Here is a 26,681-nt window from a genome sequence, read left to right as displayed (position 1 = left end):
CGTTTGACAGTTTGCTTCATAACAGATTTTGTGTAATTGTGTGATCCTATAAAATTTAAAAATGATTAGGATGAATTTATGTTGTTTGGAAAAATTAATTTGACTTTTTTAAATGGCTGCTTAAATTGAGTACATGTATAGAGACATATACATACGTCCATACGCATATACGTACATACGAACGTTCGAACATTCATCTGTTTTTAAACTTTCGCATGAACAGGTAATAATTTTGCGAAATATGTTCAGCAAATTTTGCGCATTTACTTAGTGTGAGAAAATAAAAAAAAATAATAAATATAATAAAAATTAATTATTTTATTCTGAACAGTTCATTATTTATTTATTTTTTTTATTTTTTTTTTTTTAATTAGCTAAATAAACATTATCACTTCTCTATCATAATTTAAAAAAAAAAAAATATATATATATATATATATGATAAAATAACGAATAATATAACGATTATACCATTTTGCATAATGGAAAAGCATACCTCCTTCTGTGTATTACCCATATATGCGTATTTATTTTAAGCTTTAAGATTTGAACTTTATGAGTGCTTCTCTTACTGTTTAATGTATTTTTAGTGATTGCGTTATTGCCTATTAGCCTCTTGCCTATTTTATTGGAAAAATAGGAAGAGCATAAAAGCGAATTGCATCAAAGTGCAGTACATTTAATCAAATTAAACCAAATTATAACAATTTAATCAAATTTAATTGTACTTCATCATTTTAATCGTACTTCATCAATTTAATCGTACTTCATCAATTTAATCGTACTTCATCAATTTAATCGTACTTCATCAATTTAATCGTACTTCATCAATTTAATCGTACTTCATCAATTTAATTGTACTTCATCAATTTAATCGTACTTCATCAATTTAATCGTACTTCATCAATTTAATCGTACTTCATCATTTTAATCGTACTTCATCAAATTAGTGATATTTAATAAAACTGTTTTAATTTTCAGCCTGCATTCTGGTCAAGCGGTTTTCTGTCCCATGCCACCCTCGCCCGCAAAATGAACAATCAATCCGTGTACAATAAATTCAGTTCAACGCTGTCTGTGTTTAACAACAATGCTAATTTGAACAGTAGCATTTACATTTCGGGGGATAAGAAATCAAAGTCAAGGACCTCCTTGAACGCCTTGTCTTTTTACAAATCGAATGCTTCCGTTTATGTAAAAAAAGTAGATAAAACAGACAAAAAAGAAAATGTGAAAACATTAATTCGGTACTTGGGATGGAAAAATTATAGTGGTAGTATATCTCCAAATTTATTTAAAAACCCTAGTATGACAGATTTGATAAATATATGGAATTTTATATTTAAACATGTCGACCCGATGATTGAAGTGAATAAAGATAATTATGGGGAAGTCGTGTTAAGTTTTTATAAAGACATAGGATACCCATATACCATATCAAAGTCTACATTAGTTGCTCCTACGACGGGTCTTCAATATAATACACATTTAACTGCATTGGCTTGGTTATGTCAACTACTAATTTTCGAAGCGGAATGTTTTAATGATATAAATGAAGAAAAAGATTTGAATTTTTCAGATGACTTAAGTGAAGACAATGATATAAAGATGGATGACTTTATTTTATATAGTTACAAAACACACATAAATAAAGAAGAGAGGAATGCAAATGATATGTTAAATGCAAAACTTGATAAAGAGATCAGTAGGCTTGAAAATGATATAAATACCAAAAATGATGATATTATTGAAAAGAAAAAAAAGATTGAAGAAGTAAAAATTCACATAAAAGAAAATGATGAATTAATTAAAAGAAATAAAGTGTTATGTGAAGAAAATAAAAAAATAAAATTATTATATACAAATAGTTTAGATGAAACAAAAAAATTAGAAAAAGATATTGAAATGTGTAAAAAGAATAATGAAGAGGAAAAAAACAAAACAGAAAAAATTTTAGACGAAATTAATAAAGTAAAAGAAATATTACAAAAACAAACATTAAACAAAGCACAGTTTTTACAAATGAATGAAAATATTGATAAAAATAAAGAAAAAATCGAACACATAAAAAATGAAATCAAAAATTTAAATAATGAACATCCCAACTTAAGTGAAAAATTAAATAACAAAAATAATGACTTAAAAAAATTAGCAAAAAATGTTAACGAAAAATTAAATGAAATTATGCAAAATGTTAATATGTACAAAAGTATATCTATCTCTCAGTGGACCAAAATAAACAACATTAATATAAATATAGACGCATTCACAGTTGATAATATGTTAAACATAAATTGGAAGGACAAAAAGGCAGACATAAAAACCTATATCGAGCAAGATGAACACGAATTAAAGAATACCCTAAACTTAATTGACGAATATGAGAAGTACATTACAACAATGCAAGACCAAATAAACGAGCTTAAATCAAACATTACACAGAAGGAGGACGCGGTTAAAAAATTAGAAGATGAAATTGCAAAGTTTGTGATCATGTCCGAGAAAAAGTTGAACCAAATTGTTTCGCAAAATGAGGTAAAGAGGAGTAGTAGAAGAAAAAGAACAGTGCAGAGATGTGTTTACATGCGTATGCATATGTGTAAATGTATATATATACATATATGTACACGTGCACGTACACTGTCGTATATATACCCATTTTGGAGGCCTAATTCTTGTCGATTGAGCTGACCTGTTCAGCTGCCTATCCTTTTATGTATATATATATATATATATGTGAACCATTTTTATGATTACCTTACTATCGCAATTATTTCCTTTTGGATTTTTTTTTTTAGAAAATGCTAGGAGATGCAAAGGAAAAGAATGTAAGCAACGTAGTGAGCAAAACTTTCCGTGGAGCTCATTACACCCGTTTGTTGACATTAGAATAATTTGAAATTACCAAAAAGTGCAAGCATGATGCATACATATATATGCGCACATCGTTATGCATAAACATATACCTGCGTGCGTAGTCTGCAATATGCCAAATTAATTTTAACAAAACATAATTACCTCTACTTCTTAACGTTTCATTTTAGAATAAGGTTAATCAAGTACTCAAAGAAGTGCTCGAATCAAAAGAGGAAAAGGAAAACGAATTTAACCAAGTCAAAATGGAAAATGAAAAAATGTTTAAGGAGAAGTTATCCGCGCTTCAAAAGGTAAGAAAAGTGGTCGAAAAAAAAAAAAAAAAAAAAAAAAAAAAAAAAAAAAAAAAAAAAAAGAAAAAAGAAAAGAAAGATGAATAAAAATTAAAAACAAAAAAATATTAGAAATAAGAAAATATAACGTAGTAAAGCAAATTTTTTTAAACTGTACGTATGATATGAAGTACACATGTACTACATGTTGTGCGCCCCTGCACAAAGGCACGTTTCGCACACTCTATATCATTGTTGGTCTTTCTTCAATTTTTTTTTATTTTTTTATTTTTTTTTTTATTCTTTTATTTTATTTTATCTTACTTTTTTTACATTTTTATTCTATTTTATTTCCTTTTCAATCAGGCTTGCGCCCTTTTGATAGAGTTGAAGAGCTACAGCAAGTCATATATATCCATGTAATTAAAGAAAACCGCTCAAATATGTGCACAAAAAATGTACACATACATTTGCGAATTATGTCACACCTGCCTGCACAGTTCATATTTTTTTTCCGGATTTTTAAAATTTTGCTTTACATTTTTGGCATATTTTTTAATTTTTTACATACATATATATGTACAAATTATGTATATATACATGTATATATATACATATATAATTTTTATATTTATTATGCTGTAGCGTGTTGGACGAAAAAAAAAGAGAGTTAGAGTTGTACAAAGATCTTCATAAAATCGTAACAGAGTGATATGAACGCTTGTTAGTGGAGGCAAATGGTATGAAACAAAGCACCGGTTGCATAGCTCGAAAAAAAAAAAAAAAAAAAAACTACAAATAAGATGCAAAAAAATGGAAGAAATATGGAAAAATAAATCATATCATATCATCTCTCTGCGGAAGCTACTGCATATCGAGGTGCAAATTTGCAGATAAGACTTCATCGATCTGATGAATGGTCTTATTCATATTCTCATTGTTCTTTTTAATAATATTTTCTATGTTTTGTATTTTATTTTGGTAATTATTAATTTCTTGCTTTTCTGTATCTTGTTTTTTTTGAAGTTTTTTTACATCTTCTAATTTTTGAATTTCTAAACTTAACATCTCATAAATTTCTTTTCTCTTTCTATCTTTTTTTATTTCTTCAAGTATTATTCTGTAAATTTTATTTTTCTTCTTAATTTTCCGTACTTTTTTTACATTAACTCTCGTTTGTTTACTCAAAAAAAGAAAATCTTTCTTTACTGATGATAATTCTGTAAGCAATAAATTTATATTATGTTCAATTCTGTTGAAGTAAAGATATCCATTCAAGAGGGACAAATTTTCATCCATTAAATTTTGTTTTTTTAAATCAATTAGAGAAGTATCATCACTAAGTATGCTTACTTCCTTTTCGTCATTCTTATCGTTCTTATGGTCCTTATCGTTCTTATCGTTCTTATGGTCCTTATCATTCTTATCGTTCTTATGGTCCTTATCATTCTTATCGTTCTTATGGCCCTTATCATTCTTATCGTTCTTATGGCTCTTATCATTCTTATCGTTCTTATGGCTCTTATCATTCTTATCGTTCTTATAATTCTTATCACTCTTATCGTTCTTATCATTCTTATCGTTCTTAGTGCTCTTATCTGTTTCTATCATGTTGTCACTGCTAGTCGATTCGTTCTTCCTTTCATCCACATCTTTTAAACTATTTGTGTCTTTTACAAACAGATTGATTGATTTATTAATACAAACAGCAAAGTCCACCTTGGGCTCGAAAAGACTCTGCACGCATGAACCGGCAAAAGCATTCTCCATTGTTTCTTAAGAAAAAGGGGAAGCTTGCAATCTCTTTAGAGTATAACTTGCGCGCGTATGAGCATACATGCATATATACATATATTTACATGTACTCAGCATATGTGTATAGGCTCTTATTTCTCCTCATCTGATATCATTTTTTATTTTTTATAAATTGCACTAATTTTGGGAAAACAAAAATCTTTTCGTAAAAAATGTTCACATAAGGTTACATACGCAACATACAGATATGCATCATAAGAAGAGATGTTGTAATATGATGAAATATAAATATTTGCTAAGAAGCTACTGTGCTGTTAAACAACTGTGAAGAAAGAAAATTACGTACAAATATTTCTTCCTCTTTCATAATAAGCGTAAAGGGAAAATTTAAAGTGAAACATATATAGGTTACGCCATAATGTACTGTATTACGTTATACTATGTTATGCTACGTTATTTATATATTTATTTATTTTTTTTTTTTTTTGTTATACTTTTTGGAAATTGCTTAAATTTTACATTAATTTGGTGAAGGTAAAACAAAATGCTTCAACTTCGTTAGCTCAACATGATGATTTTAAAAAAATAAAACGCCGAAGGCTAGTAAAACGTAAATATTACCATTATACAATATTATGCAAAATTTTACCTTTTTTTTTTTTTTTTTTTTTTATAAACATTTATAATTACAAATTTGTATGTATATTTATATTTCCGTGTACATGTATTTCTATGCACATGGGTTATTGCTCATATATATGTACATAGATTTACTTCATTTTGAAGCTTAAAAATTGTAAAAATGTATGCTACATACGTATAAATTTAAAAAAATAAAAAGGGAGGACAGTCAACTATAAAACAAACAAGCGACAAAATGAGGAAAGAGAATAAGGCATTGAACAATTAAATAAAGCGTTCATCGAACGGTAAAAGATTAAGCAAATCGAGCATATGCGTATGTATATATATATATATATATGTATATGGGTATTCATATTAATCCCGTTTGTACAATATAACTTCTAATTATGACATTACAGAAGTAAAATAAAATAGTATAAAGGGGCTAACCGAAACAACACTTCGTAGTTAAAGCAGTGAAAAGGACAAATTCGATACAATGAGAAGATAACTGTATGTATGTATGTATGTATGTATATATATATATATACATGGTGAAAACAAAAATCATATATATTACAGCGGGTAAAAAAGGTAATTTAGCTAAAATACATTCATATATATATGTATGTATGCAAGTATATATATATATATATGCATATTTATAAGATGAATGGGCTTTGGCACCTTTTGTGGACATGCGTTTTTTGCCCTTTTATGGAGTACTTACCATAATATATAATTTAATAATAAATTATTGCTTGTTCATAAAAAAAAAAAATTTTCCATTTATTGGAAAAAAAAAACTGTTCATAAATTATGCTCTAAGTAAGCATAAGAAGGGATTTAAAACAAGGGGAAACGATCATAACTATAGCAGTTGTAACTGTAGTAGTATTAGCGATGGTTATAATGAGAATGATGCAATAATTTATGGTGATAAATGCAGCTATAACTCTTATCAAGATGGTTTTGTAAGTACGTTGGAATCCCCAATAATTGGTTTAAAAATTGGGCAAAAACTGAACAAAGAAAAATTAACAAAAAATAAAAAAAATACGTCATTATTCCTTCTTAACAACAGCAATAACAAATTAAATTTTAAACTAAAAAAAGAGCTTTTTTTATGTAGAAACAGGAGTCTACTAAATAATTTATTATGTCTTTATTATTTACCAAATGTATCTAAGGCATACTTAAAGGGTATGTTAGAGTCCTTCAGTTTGAACGATTTGCTTATAAAAGAAAATATTTTATATCATTTAAGTTTTAGATATCTACTTACAGGAAACCAAAGTAGGAAAAAGGATTGTAGTAAGGATCAACATGAAGAGCTACTAAAGGAACTTGAAAAAGACAATTATAAATTTATCCTGAATCATGCAAGGATATTAAAGAAGTATGTTAAGAAAATGAGGAGAGAGCAGAAGGAGCAGGAGGGGGAGAAAAATTCGAAACAATTTTTTAAAGGAAAAGTCGAACAAATGGAGACACAAACAGATGAAAGGTCAACCCCCCCGTACAACAAAATTATAGATATTCATTTAAAAATGCGAAAAAAAATGAACATCATCTTTGTGAGTATAAATAAGGAAAATAATATTTACAATATGTACAAAAAGGTTAAGAGAAATATCACGTTTTATGATTTTTATGATCGGTTAATAATTTTAAATTATTTTTACCGTAATGAGGAATATAGACTGTTATTGCTTTTTTTCAAAAATTATGTATACAAAATGCTTAGTATAAATAATATATTTATCATAAATTTTATTAATAAATTAAATAAAAAAAATATTTTAAGTGATTATTTAATAAACCCTAATTTTACATATAACAATTTACTCAGTGGTACCTCATTATTACACACTAATAATACAGACAAGTATAAAATAAAATTATTGCCTGTTAATAAATTTAATTTTTTTAATAGTTATATGAAAGATCAGGTATATTTTAAGAACAAACGTTGCACATACTCAGATATCAATTTTTTGACTTATGTCTATATGTTAAAATGCTTTTTAAAAAGAAGAAATTACTATTTTTTAGAGTTATTTATGAAGCAATTTTGCCTGTACTATTCAGAAAATATAAATATTTTATATGACCATTATTGGTACTATTTTTTTATAACACTATCCTTTTCAATGAAGATTTTTTATGAAAAAAAAAAGTTTCATGTGATAAATTATGAACATACTAATTTAATAGAAGATCAAAACAACCCTTTTATAAATCATATTAATATATTCAATGAAGACATTTTCACGAATACGAATAATTATAATACTTCCCACTGCAAACATTTGAACAGTAAGATAATATCGTATATAGAACAAAATATTGCTCAGCTTAATAGTATTTCCGGGGAAGGCGGCATTTTCAAATCGTTCTCTCTCTTGCTAATGTTACAGTACGTTTTCCTGCTTCACTTGAACATTGACACTGTTGATTTTGTGAACAAACAATCTGCGTATTATTTCGCAAATAATATGGCAAATAATACGGCAAATAATACGGCAAATAATATGGCAAATAATATGGCAAACCATGTTACTAGCCATATCGCTAGCCATTGTTCGAATGACCCTCTTCAGAACGGGATAATGAATAACAGTTATGAAAATATAACAAAGAGGAAGAAGAAAGTGAATAAAATTGAAGAGCTTAAGAATATAACAGCACACGAAAATGAACTCCTCCCGAAAAGGAAAAAAAATAGTTCATTCACTATTGAGGGAAACAAGAATTCTGGGGTTTTAAAATATGCCGCAGGGAGTTTTGATAATACTAAAAATTTTCTTTTGAGATCACTTTTACGGAAAAAAAAAGAAGACAAAAAAGAAGAAGAAACGCTTCACTCATTTCTGCTGTGTACAGAAAAAAGAAAAAAAATTTTTTCCATCATCATTAAAGGGTATAAAGAAATTTTAAGAAGCAGCACATACAAAACAGTAAATGAAACAATTCTTATGTACAATAACACCTTTGAAGAGTTACATATGTTCATGGAGAATTACATAACTGACATAGTATCTAAATCACTAAGGCAGAGCAACGAAATGATTATTGAGTTGATGTTCAATGTGAAAAGTATACTATCCATGTGCAAAATTAATATATGCTTTTTTTTTATGCTCCTATCCACATTTGATACATATAATTTTAATACACTTGCTCTGCACCTTCTATACGAAAATAATAAATTTATGAAGAGTGTAAAACGAGGAATACACAAAATGATAGTAGACAGATTTAAAAAATTGAAATGCCCAATTGAAGAAAACAATAAATTTATCTTTCAATTTGAAAAGGTGTTGCTTGAATATAACACTATTTATAGTATTTATAAGAGTATAATTAAATGTAACAATAAGGAAAAGATCAAAATTTTAATGAAAAAATTAATGAATAAGGATAAAACAAATACAGACATATTTCAAAGAATATTTAAGACACCCATTTTAGCGCTGAACTTAAAACAGATATTTTTTATTTTCTATTCTTTAAATAATTATAATCTGCATAATGAAATTATTCATCTGTTTTGGCACATTATGAAATATGCGCATTTTAAGAAGTCATTTTATAACATCATGTCGAAAAAAAAAAAAAAGCAAAAGAAAAATACATGGAATAAAATAATCAAAGAAAAATATAATTTGTGCAAAAAAATTCTTTTCATTTATTTTGATTCTACTTTGCGTATGGATAATTCCTATCATTTTTCAGAAGGAGCAAATTATATGAAAAGTTTTAAAAAATTTTTTTTTTTTTACCGTAACCCTTTATATATATTTAATTACTTCATAAAAAAGTACAAAAGTGAGAAATGCAAAATTGAAAAGCTCAAAACTGAAAAGTGTAAAATATATACGAAATCAATTAAAGAGGGCGGTGAAAATGAGGAGATGAAAGAGGAACTACAAAAAATAGAAGAGGACAATTTTTTTGATAGGCAAAATATTAAAAAATTAAAAGACGGTAAAATTTTTAAATGCTTTTTCTTGGAAAAAATATATACCCTGGTAAGTGAAAAGGAGTATACATTACTTTTCAACGGGTTAATGAATTATTTATATAAAAATAATACAACACTGAATTGTGAAGTAACTAGGACGAGTAAGAATGAAGGAGTACATCTGCATGTTCAGTACGTATATTTATACTTTTACCTTACATGGAAAGGCTATTTAAAGAGGCATAAAATTTCGAACATTAATTTTTTAACATTTTTGAAGACATGTTTGCTAATGGATGATATGGATAAATTTCAAAAAACTCTTTTATTAAATCAAAATATAGCATGTAAAAATTATCTTTTTATTAATTCTTTTTTAAATAATCATCTTGTTCAGTGCAAAACGGGAATAGAAATTTTAAGAAATTATTTAGCTGCACCAGTTGATATATATATTATGCACAAAGGTCAGCTGATTATTTTTAATTTAAATTATTATGAAATTATAAAAAGAATAGACGAATTTGTCAAGTATAAGACTAAAACACATCTTATCTTTTTTATTGATTATCGAAAGATTTTCATTAGTTTAATGAATTTAGAATACTTCTTCAGTCTTGCATTTTTATACAAGGACAAATTTTTAAAATTCCTTGGTCAGGAAGAAATAATATTAAATCACGATAATTTTTTCAACATTTCTGAATTTGTCATATTTTATGGAAAATGTATAAAAAAAAAAAAAAAAATTCTTCACTTTTTTTATACCCATTATAAAAGCTTTTATATTTGTGCAAATAAAAATATTAAAGATGCATTCATAGTTACTTTGAAGTAGATCATTTACAGAGCAGATGTTTTTGCGCCTGTCTGCATTTATATTTGTTTATATATGTATGTTTTAATGTTTATAATTTATTACTCTGAGTATGTAAATTTTTTACCAATCATGAAAAATTATTGAACGCGTTCAACTAGTATTTGGCATTTCCGCGAGCATATATATTATATCGCTCTGCTTGTTGTTGATGTTGCTGTTGCTGTTGCTACTGGTCTTTTTATTTTATTTTATTTTTTAACTTTTTTCCTATTTAATTTGAACACCTATAGCGAAAATACAAATTGTCGCTTTGTGATGTGCCAGTATGACTTATACTGTTGTCACTGGTACAAGTTGACTTTTGCGAAAATTTTAAATATGATTCCTGTGCAGTTGTATGTTTATGACTACCCAAATTTTGAATTATAATTTGTTTATATTTTTTAGTCCACATTCTGGTAACCCTTTTTAAAAGTAGCAGAGATATTTTAAATGTTGCTGTAAATATTTTTCTGTCCTGTTCAGAATTTTTTTTAAAGTAATAGTTATTATTATTATTATTATTATCATCAATTTTATCGTTATAATTATTGCTATTTTCATATTCAAAGTTCATAACATTTTTTTCGAGCTATATTTGGTGATATTTTTTTACAAAAATTTTTTGAAAACTTTCTTTTTTCTTATTACAAAAATTATATGTTTTAGAAGGGCAGTTCGAATTACATGAACAAGTCAGGCAACATTTAGATTTTTTAAGTAATGTGTGAGAAATAGGTGAATTGTGGCACCTGTGTTAATTATGCGACTCGCACTTACTTTAAAAATTATTTACACGTGCTTTCACAATTTTGTATAACAGATTGAAAAACGTAGAAAAGGGCTAGGTTTCTTGTAATCTGTTATTATTTTTTTTTCACTTATTATTCTTAATTTTTCTTTAAGTATAATAATTTTCCCTTTTTCCTTTTTTTCATTTTTCATTTCTTCTTTTTTTTTTTTTTTTATTCCTTAGCTAGCTAAATGAAAAAAAGATTTTAATTTATGAACATACGGAAGGATACTCCCATGTGGGTGCCTAAATATCAGTATCAAAAGAAATAGTAGTAGTTATTATTCTGTTGTTATGTTGTTCATTTCTATTTCTTGTCCACTCTATTTTGTTTCCTGTAAAACGTTATTTTATTCTACCTTTTTTTTTTTTTTTTTTTTTTTTATACAATCCACTCAATTGTCACCTTATATTACACAATAAATTTTGGTTAAGCATAAATATTGTTTTTTAACCTTTTGGAAGATTTATTTTACAGTTGTAATAAGCATGGGCTGTGAATGACGAGAAGAACATGCATAATATATAAATATACATAATATATAAACACATAAACACTTACGTACATATATACATGCATACATAAACACATACGTACTTACACAAATACACACATAAATAAGTACCTCTCCGCGCAAGTGTGCAAAATTGTGTTAGCGTGTGTAGGTGTGTAGTCATAGACGTAAGTATGTATGACTGTGGACATGCAAAAGTGTCTATAATGCACATAATTTTCAACTTGAATAAGAAAAATCGGAAAGAGAAATTTTGACAAAATGAGCACTTAGTATAGTAATATTGAAGTATGACACCCCGAAGACAATTTAGGCACTTAAATATAACAAAGAAAAAATTCATTTACCTATTTTATTATTATTATTATTAATATTTCTTTTTTATTATTTTTTATTTTTTGCTTTTTTTTTTTATTTATTTATATTTTTTATTTTTTTTTGGTTTTTGTATTGTGTTTTGTTGCATGTTATTTTATTTTTTCTTTTTGCATTTATTTGATTACATGTATATATAGAAAGGCGGAAAGACACTAAAATATTCATGCATTTTTATTGAAGTGAATTACTATAGAGTTTTAAATGTAATGGTCTCATTCAAAAGAGAGAAAATAAAAAAAAAAAAAAAAAAAATGTTGTTGTACGGAGTATAGAACAACGAGTTAAACAAAAGAAGCATGCTTAAATATAATATATAAAACATTAAAAAAAAAAATGAAAAATCAAAAATTAAATATTTTGAACACTTTTTCAAGCTTTTTTTTCTGCTCTTTAGAGAAAATATTGCATGATGTTTTCAATAATGTCATACATAATAATTAGAAAATAAACATGTATTAAGTACCTACAGTAAACTATTTCATTTTGTTCTGTTTCGTTTTATTTTATTTTTTCATTTTACACATTTTAAAAAACAGGCGTGTTAATAATTGATTTAATTTTTTTGTTCCCTGAGAATGCTTTCTTAACCGAACATTTAATTTGAGCTTTTCCTGTTGTTTTGTCTTTATGCAATAGCTACCCAAATTATTTGCAGTCTTTTCCGCATTAAGTCTGTAGCTATTTGCGCATTATTTTTGCAATTTTTTTCTTTTTCTCTCCTAATTTTTTGCGCATTTTTGTTGCAACATTTTACTCCCGTTCACCTTTATTTTTTCCTTGTCAATAAAAAGGTGTAAATATGTTCCTAAACATATGCACATATATATATATATATATATTTACACACTATTTGAACATTTCAGACAATTGTCCTTTTCCTTTTGAAAAAAGTATAAATTTATATGAGTTTGGATAGAGCAAAGTGCAAGCCATTTTTTAAACAAGCACCTGATGTGTGTTTTTCATTGGCTCTAATGTGAACATATGATAATATAAAACATTGATTTAAAAAAAAGAATAAAAAAAATAATGAGAGTTGTTACAATAATGTTTATTTACCTTTTTCATATATGTTGATCTTTTTGTCTTTTTTCTTTTTTATGCTCCTGCTTGTTTTGAAGTAATTGACACACGTGTGTAAACACAAATGCATATTTGTTTTAAGTATATATAAATATATATATTTGTCCGTGTTCAAATGTTCATACATCTGTTTATATTCATATATATACGTATATATGAATGCTTGTATACATTTCTTTGTGCCTATAATTTTAAGGAAACCTCTGAGTAGTTGTGCGGGAAAAAAAACATACACGGGTAGCCAAAGTTTTTAATATCAAAGAGCAATTATTTTTTAAAACACTAAGAAATTGGTGATAATGAAAGGGGAAAAGCAAAAAGTAAAAAGCATAGAGAATATATTTTTTTTATTTCTTTCCTTCTCTTTTCTCTTTTCTCCTTCTTTTTCCGTCTTTTCTTTCTGTCTTTGTAATTTTTTTAAATAGTTAACCAATGAACCGAACATTATTTGTTCCTCATATTTTTCATTCATGATAGCACATTTTACCAGCTTGTCCTTTTTTAGTTTATTTCATTATTCTTTATTCTATTTTTTTTTATTTGGTTCTATTGTTATTTCTTTTCCTAATAATTCATAATTTTTTGTTATAAATATTTTTTTTTTTGTGTTTTTTTCAAATTTTTTAATTTTTCAAAAACTTTTGTTCATTGTTGCGTATTGTTGCGTATTGTTACGTATTGTTGCATATTATTACGTATTTAGTATTATTTGCTGTTTATCATTTCTCATTATTTCTTCTTCTTCTTTTTTCTGAGGATTTTTGTTCGTTTTTCGTGTGCACAGCCGTCATCATATAGAACGAGGAAGAATGAGACTCTCTGCCCCCGCATTTTTTTGTTCTTTTTTTTTTTTTTTTTTTTTTTGTTCTGTTGTTGGGGGTAAAAGTTTAATCGAGAAGGTAACGAAAAAGGGAGATCTCGATCTGGTATTATTATTTGATGTAGTAGTTAAAGATATAAAAGATAGCAACCATGTAGCGGCTCTAAAAAACATTGTGAACTTAGGAAAAGAGTTGTTAGTCAAGAGTGAAAGGAATGTTAAACTAACGTACATTGTATATGACAACATCAGTGTGGAAACGATGATAAGTGTAAGCAATAATGGAATGCTCAGTAGTGTCGGAGAAGACATTAGTAAAATCAGTGGTAGCAAATCGAGCTTTGAAAATTTCAGAAGGGAAGTGTTGAGCACTAGCATAATGCAGTCGGACAGGGGCTCCCAACATCTGAAGGCACTAAATTATGTGGGGTTAAAACATTTTTATAATTCAGATGAAGAGTCCACAAATATGGTGATAATGTTTATAAATTCAGATGGAGATAATATTTCACAAGATAAGACAGATTTTAATATAGTTCATTATTTATTGGATAGAAAAAATATTACACTGAATATAATAACTAAAGTAAATTTTATATCCAGTTGTCATTATATACATAATATTGGTCCTAATACAAATGAGTTACTAAGATGTGTGTTAAAAAATTCATATTATAGTAATAAAGTATTAAAACATACATTTGAAAAATTTTATGATGATTTACCTAAAAATGCTGTATGTAGTGAATGGACAGAATGGTCTAAATGTTCTGTCACATGTAACATGGGATATCATTATACTAAGAGAGAAACACCAAATAATATAATTAACCCACAAAAGGGATTATATAAAAGAACAGGTAAATCTTGTTTAGAACAAAGAAGTTTAATTATACAAGAGTGTTTCAATACTAGTTGTGATCATTCACTAGATGTATGTGACACTGAATTTGATCTGTCCATTTTAGTAGACGATTCTTCTAAAATATTACAAAGCTTCTGGTTAAAATATATTGTTCAGCCAATTAGAAAATTAATAGCACATTTCAATATTAATGAGAACCTTGTAAATATTTCTTTAACTACGTTTTCTAATGATGTATATAACTGGGTTGACTTCTCTAGTAGTATGTCTAGAAATAGAGATGAACTACTCACATTCTTAGAATATTGCAGATATAATTTAGGTGGCTATTCAAAAAATATTAATAAAGCACTTAACTTTGTTCATGATAAGGTATTAAACACAAATGTATTAAGGCCAAATGCCAAGAAAGTCCTCCTTGTTATCAGCACTGCAGAAATGGATGGCAGCACCACAGAACAAGTCCGACAAACAGTTGAAAAAATCAAGAACCGCTACGATGCGCAGATTTACTACGTTTCGCTCAGCACCGCGCAGGGGCAAAGTGCGGATGCGTCATGCGCTTCCAGTAGTTATAGCAGCGGTGGTGATGGGGGCTTCCCCTCACAAGATGGTCAGAAAAATTATTTTTTTTATTCCCAAGGAAACTTATTCACTATAAAGAACACAATTATGGATTTACAAAAAGTAATTTGCCAGAAACTTAGCGACAATACTTCTCCGTCGAGAAGGAAAATGGAAGCAGAAAAGGATCCCCCCCAGGCTAGTGATGCTACTGGCAATACCAATATTGCTGCTACTACAGATGCTGCTGCTTCTACCGATGCTGCTGCTTCTAGAGATGCTGCTACTTCTACCGATGCTGCTGCTTCTAGAGATGCTGCTGCTTCTACCGATGCTGCTGTTTCTAGAGATGCTGCTGCTTCTACCGATGCTGCTGCTTCTACCGATGCTGCTGCTACTACAGATGCTGCTGCTACTACAGATGCTGCTGCTTCTACCGATGCTGTTGCTTCTACCGATGCTGCTGCTACTACAGATGCTGCTGCTACTACAGATGCTGCTGCTTCTACCGATGCTGCTGCTACTACAGATGCTGCTGCTTCTACCGATGCTGCTGCTATTACCGATGCTGCTGCTACTACCGATGCCAGTGACGAAGTAGGAGAGCGGGATGGTCCGACCATTGAAGCTGAAGAAAATGAAAAGGAATCCAGACAAAAGAGCCAAACTGATAAGATAGGAAATTTAGAAAAAATAAAATCATACATGATGAAAAGTGCATTAAGCTCTTATTCTCTTAATGAGGACAATGATGACAGTATACAATTCAAAAAAAGTAGAGACATGTTTAAGTCAATAAACGATATAGACAAAATAAACAACTACAATAAGAACAATAACAATAATGATTATAATAATAGAAGTAACAGTAGTAATAACACTAGCGGCAATAATAATTATTATGACTATGATGATGATGATGGTGATGAGGGAGCTTCAACAAGTTATCGAGACAGCATCCCTCTGAGGAAGTACAAATCTGCATATAACTTAGCCCCATTACCAAAAAATAAAAGTAAAAATAAAAATTTAATAAATAAATTATTTAAAATCTTGTTCAGGAAAAAAAAAAAATATCGTATTAAACATGTGCAGTCAGATGATAGAGACAAGATGAAAAACTTTATAGAAAATATAAAAAAATTGGACGGAACAGATGAAGAAAGAGATGGAAAGGAAAAAGAAATAATGACCCAGTTTCATTCTCTTTTAGAGGATATATTTAAAAATGCAAGAAAAAATTCTGACCAGGCAGGTATGAGTGTAGATACAAATCTAGATCGTTTTGATGATAGCGATGATGATAATTCATCAAATCAGTTTAGTATTTTCCCTTCAGTAGATGGAAGTTACAACTCGCATCCGCAGGGGAGTGTATCCCATAGTTGGTACTATATAAATCCAGATGCAGTTTTCAATATAGACAGTATACAAGAAGGAAACATACAAAACAAAGGTGATAACTATGAAAACAAATTTAAGCAAAAAACAGAAACAGATATAAACATCCTTGGAACCAATATGCACGATCTATATGATAAAATTAGAGAAGAAGGAACAAAAAATAAAAAGAATAAAAAAAAGAAAATAAAAAAAAAAAATAAAAATAAAAATAAAAACATTTCAGACGAAACGACAAAGGATGGCATGCCAAGTCAAGTTGATGATAATTTAACAGACACAAAGACGTATGTACGTAGAAGGAAAAGATCTATAAATTTTGAAGAGGGGTTAGACGACCCCATTGAGAGGGGAAAGGAGTGCACCGTAGCTGATACTAGTAGTAATAACTTTTCAACGAATATCATAAAAAAGGAAGGTAAGGATGTCGAAGGGCATGTATTACATACTGGAAAAGGAATTGATGCACACTCAAACCAGCAAGAGGAAAATACTGCTACAGATAGTACAGCTGGAAGTGAACACATAAATTTAGAAAACGTCGAAAATTTGCAGGGTAATCATTCGTCTAATGTACCTAAGGACAAAGCCAATGCAGACACAAAGATGGACAAGAATAAAGATATTAGCAGTGAGCAGCAGGGGGGAAACAATAATGCTGCAAGTAAGAGCACAAGTGATGATGGTACTAGTACGAGCTTTGATGGTAACGGCTCTCCCAATGACTCAACGTGCACAGAGCCATTCAGCAGAAAGGGAAAAAATTGCAAGAAAAAAAAAAATATCTCTAAATATGATATAATCAACATGTTCAGACGCAAACGGAATTTGGAAAATGGCTTTATAAACTTTTCCTTTGACAATGATCAAGCATCACCTACTCGAGAGAATGCCCCTGTGTCGTCTGATGAAAATGAAGAATATGAAAAAAGAAAAAATCAACTAGGGGAAGTAGCAAACGTAGCAAGTTCAGCAGACACAGCGAACGAAGAGACACAACTTTTGGACGAGAAAAAAGATACGACGCTATCTAGGAAAAATACAATTGCAAAAATGAATAGACAAAATGATAAGGATGAAAGTAATATCATAAATAATACAGAAGATTCAGAGTTATGGAATAGTATGAATCTCCAGTGGCAGTTTGAAATGGAAGACCTTAAGAATAGTTATATGGGTAAAAAAGATAATAGAGAGAGTAAAGATGACAATGAAAATACATACACTTATGTGTATCAATCAGCTGCTTCACTCATCTTAGCTGCTATTTTACTTGCAACTGCTTCAATGTATTATGTAAGTAAAAAAAATAATAAAAATAGCACCATAACAGGTACTACAGATATTAACGATTTTGTTATTATAACATCCACTCCAAAACATCAAGAAACTAAGGATCAGATCATTGACACAATGAATAATATGTCGTGGAAGTAAGTGGAAGAGAAAACAAACAAAAGATGACGCGAAAAAATGAAAAGAAAAAAATAAGGCAATATATAAGGAGCGTAGTATAGATCTGTATGGAGTGCAAAACAAATCGTTAATACGACGCAGTTTAAAATTGATTCAATCTTTCTTAACACATTGCTCGCTTTATTCACATCTTATAAACCATATATAAACTATAATGTTTATCGTTTAAATAACAAATGTCCCTTTCCCCATGTGTTCTATTGCACTACATATAAAAAGGAACTCACAAATACCACTAAACCACTGCAGCGTTACAATTTTTTTAAAGTATGCTTTTTAAAAGAGTAAATAAAGGAGGGGAAAATGTAAAAGGATAGAGCGAGGGGAGAAATTTCAGCGATATGTATATATACCTATGAGCGCATATATTTAATAGGAAACATAGAACCTGTAAATAATAAATTTCATGGAGGAACAAAAAAGGAGCACGGAGCACGTTCCGCGCATGCACGTATATTTTTGTGTGTGCACGCATATATTTATGTATGCGTATAATTCTCGCCTTTTTTTTTTTTTTTTTACATACTAATTCACCATGCTAATTATCTACTTATAAAACATTCTATCTTCCATTTCAACACCTGGTCATAAGAAAACAAATATTTTTCATTTTTAAAGAAAGCATCAAAGTGAAAAATAATTTTTTGTTTACTGATTTTCTGTGAGCTATAAGAAGGACTATAAACGTGTCATATTCATGCAAAATAAAAGGAAAAAAAGGGAAAAGACGCGAATGGAGTGAAATATATGAATGGTGTGAAATACATGAATGGCGTGAAATACATGAATGGCGTGAAATACATGAATGGCGTGAAATACATGAATGGCGTGAAATATGCAAATGAAGTGCAGATGGACTAAGCAGTGCACTGCCAATGCGCTAGCCAGAACAGGCACAAATATACAATTAATACACAGAAATGACTGACCTTGGAAGCAGTTTTCCCCTTTTATTTTTTTTTAATCCCTTTTATAGAACACTTGTGATATTTTCCTAAATGAAATGAATAGGGTATCACTGATACATACGGTTATATATTCTTTCCATGGTAGCATAATCAGTTTCTTCTGCCTTTATAACTCTAACAAGACTTCTTAATGTTATTATTAAATAAGGAAAATTATCTATCGTTTCAAATACAGTTACATCTTTTAGTATTAGAGTAGAACCAACATCAATGTACTTTTTATATTCCTTTTCAACTTCTTTATGTACAGAAGCAGGCATATGACCTGAGGGATCCATAGCTACGATGAAGAACCCATGACTTCGACATCTTATGCTTTTAACAATAATTATCATTCGCTCAATTCTATAATTAGAAAACTGTTTATTGTTTAAAATGTTGTGTATATTATATTTATAAAGAAATGACTTATGGTTAGAGGGGTTATTTGCTGTGCATTTGTTATTAAAGTGGTTAGCCGCTATATACTTATGTGCATTTATACTCAGGTGAAATGGGTCAAGGGGCAAGTCTAATATTTGTAAAGCTTTTACCCAAGAATTATATTTAATAAAAGAGAAATAGTAAATTAATTCTTTCCTTTTCTGACTTTTATTTTTTCTAATTTTGAGTTCCAATTCTGTTGATTCCATACAAGTGCTAGATGAAGGTAAATTAATATTTAAAGAAGTGTTTGTGCCTATGGAATTTCCTCTTATTGATGCTAATTTTAAAGGATATCGTCTTAACATAGTTGATTCAGTTGTATCACCTTTTAATAAAGGTATATTCGTACCTTTACATTTTTCTTTAATTAAAAGTTCATTATCAGTACTAGGGTTATTATAATTAGCACTCCTATTAGATATTTCATTTATATTATGATCTACCTGTACATTTAAATTTTCATTATTTTTTATATTTGATATACACTTATCTTTCTTCATATCATGCGCTATTATGGGTGCATCATTTTCCATATCATTATATATATTACAATTATTTGAATTGTTAAATTTGTCCGTAATTATGCTATTATTATATATTTGTTTTTCTTGCAATGTTTCATCATTATTTATTCGATTTGTTATGAAATACTCTTTGTAAAAATTTGTCTCTGAAAATTTTTTCCCCTCATTACATGTAGTAACAACCATCATATCTTCTTTACTCTTCTCTTTGAGTAGATATTCCTTACAGATAAAATTTTTTCTTTTCTTTCCTTCATTTTGTATTTTTTCATTATGATTTTTCTTAAATTTGCAGCTATTTGTAATTTTTTCTTTAATCGAACTACTTAAATCTTTTACAGGAGGAGGATGCAAAATAATTTTCTCTTTTGCTCTAATGTTCTGTTTTGCCTCATTTTTATTTAACAGAGTATGGTTATAAGAATAGCTCACTCCTTCACTAATTTCACCATTTCCTGCATTTTCATTATTAACCCCTAGTTTGTTAATGCTTGAGTTTTTCCTTAACTGTTCATGATTTTTATCGCTTGGACCACGGTTTGTGATACTTTTTTTCCTGGGTTGTTCATAATTTGTAGCACTTTTTTTCCTGGGTTGTTCATAATTTGTAACACTTTTTTTCCTGTCCTGTTCATAATTTGTAACACTTTTTTTCCTGTCCTGTTCATAATTTGTAACACTTTTTTTCCTGTCCTGTTCATAATTTGTGGTGTGCGGATACCTCTCCTGTTCATAACTTATGGTGTGTGGGTGCCTGTCTTGTTCATAACGTATGGTATGCGGATGTCTCACTAGTTCATAGTCTATAGTATGTGGATGTCTGTCCTGTACATACTTAATCGCACTGGTACGCCTTTCCTGGTTATTTTCATCTTCACTAAATGATGGGTTATCATTTGAATGGAGATAAGTTGCATAATTACGATAATTTACTGCATCCTGATTGTTATTACTATTCTTCACATTAGCATTCTCACTGTTTGTGCTTTTAAAAAAATTATCCAAATTCTTTATATTACGAATGTTAAAGTTCAATACAGAATTTGATAAATTTGTATGGCTTTCACTTCTTATGTCTTTCCTGATGGGATCTAATTCTTTCTTTTTATTTTTGAGTTTATTTTTCTTAACACATTCATCATCGCTCTCGTCTAACAAACATGACAAATTTTCATCAAGCATAATTGTCGCTATGTATACCCATTGAATAAATGTTTAAAAAAAAAAAAAAAAAAAACAGAAAAAAACATGAACAGTCAGGTAAAATTGTCACATTGTACCGCAACTTTAAACAAACAGCTGTAACGAATCTCACACTTTTTTTGTTTTTTTCTTCCCTTTTCTTTTTTTATTGTCATCACATTTTATGAATGTCAGGAAAAAATTTTTCATAATTAAAGTAAGTTCAAATTTTGGATACTTAATGCAACAAAAAAAAAAAAAATAAATAATAAAAAATAAAATAGAAAGGAAGAAAAATAAATAGGATACAAAATAAAAAGGACGTAAAATAAAATGGAAGTAAAATAATATGGAAACAAAATAAAATGGAAACAAAATAAAATGGAAACAAAATAAAATGGAAACAAAATAAAATGGAAACAAAATAAAATGGAAACAAAATAAAATGGAAACAAAATAAAATGGAAAAAACAGTTGCTTATGCAAAAAGTGAAAAGGGCTGTATTCGGTTAAACTGCTTAATGCAAGGGTAGAAATAGCACATGCATCAATATATGCCCCATTTTGTGTTTAAAAAATGGCTGTTTATGTAAGTACACATACGAGGATAAAAATATTATGCACTTGTGAATGTAAATGGGAGTATATACATATATATATATATAAATATATATATATTAATATATATATACGAATAAATATGTATGTATAAGTATGAATATGCAATACATATGTAATACACACATATGTTTGTATATGTTAATACCCACATATGTACGTATGCACATATTCATTCACCTAACATGTGAAAATATTACTGAAACAAAAGCTCATTTATCTCCTGAAAATGGGAAGAATAATTGATTAAATAAACCTAGTCACTCAAAAGAGTTATCGTAGGAACATGCACATTACAGTAAATGGAAAAAAAATTTACATACACATATATTCATATACACATATATTCGTATACACATATATTCGTATACACATATATTCGTATACACATATATTCATATACACATATATTCGTATACACATATATTCATATATACATATATTCATATACACATATATTCATATATACATATATTCATATACACATATATTCATATACACATATATTCATATACACATATATATCACATATATCATATACACATATATTCATATACACATATATTCATATATACATATATTCATATACACATATATTCATATACACATATATTCATATACACATATATTCATATACACATATATTCATATAAACATGTATTTGTACACCCATACATTTGTACACCCATATATCCATATAGAAATTTTTTTCTCATGTGTCACAAGTTAGCGGTAAAGATGGGTTTTCGGTGAGTTGTACTTCTTGTTGTAAACGCATTTTAAAAAGCTGATAAATTTTTCTATATCAACAACACAATCAATGGAGCTGGCCTTGATTTCTATCGCTTGACTAATGTGATCTTCTAATTTTTTTAAAATTTCTTTTTTTATTTTTAAATTATCTCTATTTCCGTAAATAGATTCATTTGACAAGGGGTCTGAAAAAAACATTTTATAAAAATAAGACGTTTTTGGTGTTTTAACAAATGCTGGTTTTTGTTTTGAATTCTTTTTATCAATTTTTGTAGCAATACAAGCTATAGGTATTTCCCCTTTTAAAATATCTTCTTTATGTGTAATATGTCCTTTTTCTATATCTGAAATTTCATCAGACAAGAAAAGATCTTCTTCCTCATTGTATTTTTTATTTTTCATATTGTAATAATTTTCATAATTCTCTTTTATTTCTTTTCTTGTTGGTGATATTATTATATCATCACTATTTTTTTTTTTTTTTTTTTTATTTATTTCTGTATACTGAAAGAATTCCCAAATTCGATTTTGCTCTTTTTTGGCTCTACAGAAAATGTCAGAAGGTGGTTTTGTATTTATGTACAATTCATATAGCCATTTGACTAAGTTATGATAAGATTTATTATTCGACGAATCGTATACTAGTAAAATTCCATCATGCTTTTCATAAAAGATGTTTCTAATATAAGAGTAAGATTGAACACCTCCTATTTCAAAAAACTCAACGAGTAAAACGTCGTCAAGATTAGCAGGGCTATCACTACTGTCACTATTTCCACGATGGCTGCTATGGATAATGTTAATACTACCACTATCCTTCTTATTACCGTACAACACTGTGTTACTGGTAAGATTTTCCTCCTTTTTAATTATATTTAATGGAATATTTTTTTCAAAAATATTGTTGTTATAGTCATTGTTTCTATTCCATAAGAATGTAAATATTTCAAAGCCATAGGTGTACTTATGTCTTTCTTCATAAAAAAAATTTTTGGCATTCATTTTATTTTCAATGAACTCAAGAAAATTTTTTTTTGCTTGAAAAAACATCGACTCTACTATAGTCTCTACATTCTGTTTTGTACTATTATTTTGTGCCAAATCTCGAGCATTTATAAATTGTTTCTTTTCCTCCTCTTCGTCTAAATACATGAAATAATCGAAGACGTTAATTGGGTAAATCTCGTTAAACCTTTCGCTTATCAATTTCAAAAATGAACTTTTTCCCACGCCGAGATCTCCGAGCACGAGGATTTTCAAGCTCTCCATATCTGCCTTTTTTCTTTACCTCAACATATATACATGCATATATATATATATATATTTTTTTTGACGCTCTTATGTGTCGCTTTGTTTTATTTTTTTCCCTTCTGCGTCATTTAACATTCAGTTAAACTTTTCTTTTGTGTTTTTTACATACGCCTTTTACTTATATATATATATATATATATATATATTTTGCATTTCAGAAATGTGCTTACTTAAACGCGATAACGTGTTTTATGTGAGAAATAAAATGATTGGACAAAAAAAATTAATATTGTGAAAATAACATTAGTACTGTGTATTGGAAGCAGCAAGGATAATTCCAATGGGCGACATACCCAGAGAACGGTTTCATTTTGCGTAAACCCACACACACACACTGACATACACACGTACACACATGTATACGTATATGTATATCTATATGTACATATTAAATGCATACATATTTACACATACGTATGTGCGTTACATGCCCTGCAAAATTATTTTATATGTATTTATAATCTGTCAACTCGCTGATTTTTATGATATCCTTTATTCATCTAATCTCAGACTAATTTAAATTATGTATTTTTCTTCTACGTAGTACTGTGTTGCGCGTGCAATTTCGAATGGCATTCGCCGTTATATACTTATATATATATACATACATAAATAAATACATATATACACATAATATATATACACATAATATATATACACATAATATATATACACATAATATATATACACATAATATATATACACATAATATATATACACACATATATATACACACATATATATATACCTACACATATATATACACACATATATATATACCTACACATATATATACACACATATATATATACCTACACATATATATATACCTACACATATATATACACATATATATACACATATATATATACTACACATATATATACACACATATATATATATAACATACACATATATATACACACATATATATATACCTACACATATATATACACACATATATATATACCTACACATATATATACACACATATATATATACCTACACATATATATACACATGTGTATATTACGTTCCCGACTCTTTAGTACTCCCCCTTTCGCTACATTACACTTTGTGCCTTCCAACTGATAGCTTTTTACAATTTTAAAAAGTTTGTTTTCATTTCGTCTGTTTTTATACACTATAGAGAATTGTGTGCATCATTTTTATGCCATGCCTGGGCATTCAAAAATATCTGGACAATGATATATGTGCAAATATATACACATATATATATATGTATAGTACGCTTATGGGTGTACAAAATAAAAGGGGAAAAAAAGGAATATATATAATAAACACCTTCAGTTATTACCATAATTTATACTAATAATGTTACATCAGTTGTTCTTCACATATCAGAGGGATATGAAAAGTGCATACTATCACATATGCTACGTTTATTTTATCTTTGGCATTTACTTTTCGTTTATATAAATATATATACACATCTACACACACACATATATATATATATATACCACCCTTTTATAAATTATTCTCACTCAATGCTCCACTATCTCCTTATTTTCTTAACACATCCTATATTTCGAACGCCGAAATTTTTTTCAGAAATTTTGCAAATTTTATTTTTACTTGTGACAAGTGTATGATGGGAGTAGTTATATTTAAAACATGTACTTTTCTCTTTTTTGTTTTAAATAGTAAAATAAGGAGGAAAAATATGAAATATATATAAAATAAGAAAAATAAGAAAAATAAAAAAAATAAGAAATACATAAAAATACCGATCTTTCAATTGTTCTTCCTTAAAAACTTAAAAAGTCAATATATATATTCATAACAAATGATATGATTTTCTCCATATTTAGCTTAACAATATGGACGAGATTACATCGTTAATAACTCCGTTACTGAATTACTTATTTACTTTATTTAATGAAAAAAAATAAATAAAAAAAAAAGTAAAATAAAACAAATAAAAAATAAAATAAGAAAAAAAACAAAACAAATGTACTTATGGTACGTCCTTCAAATTTTCTCTAATTTGCTGGCAAGGAGAGAATAAACAACATATGGCAGAATGCAAAATAAATGATGTGGAAATATTTTTCAAAAAATAAAAAAAAAAAAAAAAAAAAAAGAATAAAAAAATTACTTGTTTAATTATAAAAAGAAAAAACACGACAGACGCGAAAAAACGAAAAATATTATAATTTATAAAACGTATCTCTTGTTTTTCTATTTTTTTTTGGAAATCCGTCCAAAATACATTATTCAAGTGTATACATATTTGTCAGTACCGTGTTTCCTGCATTTGTTAATCTTCAATACTGCAAAAAATATAAAAGAAGGTTTAACAAAAAACAAAATATACCACAAGAAAGGGTAGCAAAAATGATGAAAAAATGGTGTAAAAAATATCTATTACTTGGAATGAAAAGTATGAAGTAATATTTATCAACTTTAAAATGTGCCAAGAGAATATATGTAGGCTTCTATTTTTTTTTAAAAAAAAAGAAAAAAAGAAAAAAAATCCAAATACAGTAAGGAAAACTAGCGCAAAATTCCGATAATAAAATATAACGCAAAGTTTACCTTAGAGAAGTCCTTACAACATGTTTTGAGCTACGGTGAGAGAATAAAATATAAAACGAAAAAAAGTAAAGAGGTCATGTACATGCATACA

At 28.0% G+C, this 26,681-nt stretch overlaps 6 protein-coding genes across 6 annotated transcripts; 3 read left to right on the top strand and 3 right to left on the bottom strand.

Annotated features, from left to right (window-relative positions):
• Positions 1-1,032: 1,032 nt before the first annotated feature.
• On the top strand, positions 1,033-3,858 carry PmUG01_11047000 (kinetochore protein NDC80, putative; the record flags this gene model as incomplete). Its single annotated transcript, XM_029006136.1, has 5 exons — positions 1,033-2,535; positions 2,799-2,828; positions 3,045-3,167; positions 3,513-3,565; positions 3,792-3,858. 5 exons carry the CDS (start codon positions 1,033-1,035, stop codon positions 3,856-3,858), a joined length of 1,776 nt encoding a protein of 591 aa, XP_028862655.1.
• Positions 3,859-4,010: 152 nt separating this feature from the next.
• On the bottom strand, positions 4,011-4,916 carry PmUG01_11046900 (conserved Plasmodium protein, unknown function; the record flags this gene model as incomplete). The annotated part of the gene is made up of 1 exon (XM_029006135.1): positions 4,011-4,916. The coding sequence occupies one exon, from the start codon at positions 4,914-4,916 to the stop codon at positions 4,011-4,013; it is 906 nt and encodes a 301-aa protein (XP_028862654.1).
• Positions 4,917-6,223: 1,307 nt separating this feature from the next.
• On the top strand, positions 6,224-10,330 carry PmUG01_11046800 (conserved Plasmodium protein, unknown function; the record flags this gene model as incomplete). Its single annotated transcript, XM_029006134.1, has 1 exon — positions 6,224-10,330. One exon carries the CDS (start codon positions 6,224-6,226, stop codon positions 10,328-10,330), a length of 4,107 nt encoding a protein of 1,368 aa, XP_028862653.1.
• A 3,599-nt stretch (positions 10,331-13,929) lies between these two features.
• TLP (TRAP-like protein, putative) lies at positions 13,930-18,207 on the top strand (the record flags this gene model as incomplete). The annotated part of the gene is made up of 1 exon (XM_029006131.1): positions 13,930-18,207. The coding sequence occupies one exon, from the start codon at positions 13,930-13,932 to the stop codon at positions 18,205-18,207; it is 4,278 nt and encodes a 1,425-aa protein (XP_028862652.1).
• Positions 18,208-19,261: 1,054 nt separating this feature from the next.
• Positions 19,262-21,346, bottom strand: PmUG01_11046600 (conserved Plasmodium protein, unknown function; the record flags this gene model as incomplete). The annotated part of the gene is made up of 1 exon (XM_029006130.1): positions 19,262-21,346. One exon carries the CDS (start codon positions 21,344-21,346, stop codon positions 19,262-19,264), a length of 2,085 nt encoding a protein of 694 aa, XP_028862651.1.
• A 1,344-nt stretch (positions 21,347-22,690) lies between these two features.
• PmUG01_11046500 (ras GTPAse, putative) lies at positions 22,691-23,986 on the bottom strand (the record flags this gene model as incomplete). Its single annotated transcript, XM_029006129.1, has 1 exon — positions 22,691-23,986. One exon carries the CDS (start codon positions 23,984-23,986, stop codon positions 22,691-22,693), a length of 1,296 nt encoding a protein of 431 aa, XP_028862650.1.
• Between the last annotated feature and the right edge of the window lie 2,695 nt (positions 23,987-26,681).

Source organism: Plasmodium malariae (assembly GCF_900090045.1).
Source record: "Plasmodium malariae genome assembly, chromosome: 11".
Taxonomy (NCBI): Eukaryota; Apicomplexa; class Aconoidasida; order Haemosporida; family Plasmodiidae; genus Plasmodium; species Plasmodium malariae.
The sequence above is the reverse complement of the archived record's forward strand: the minus strand, read 5'-3'. Positions and strand labels throughout refer to the sequence as shown.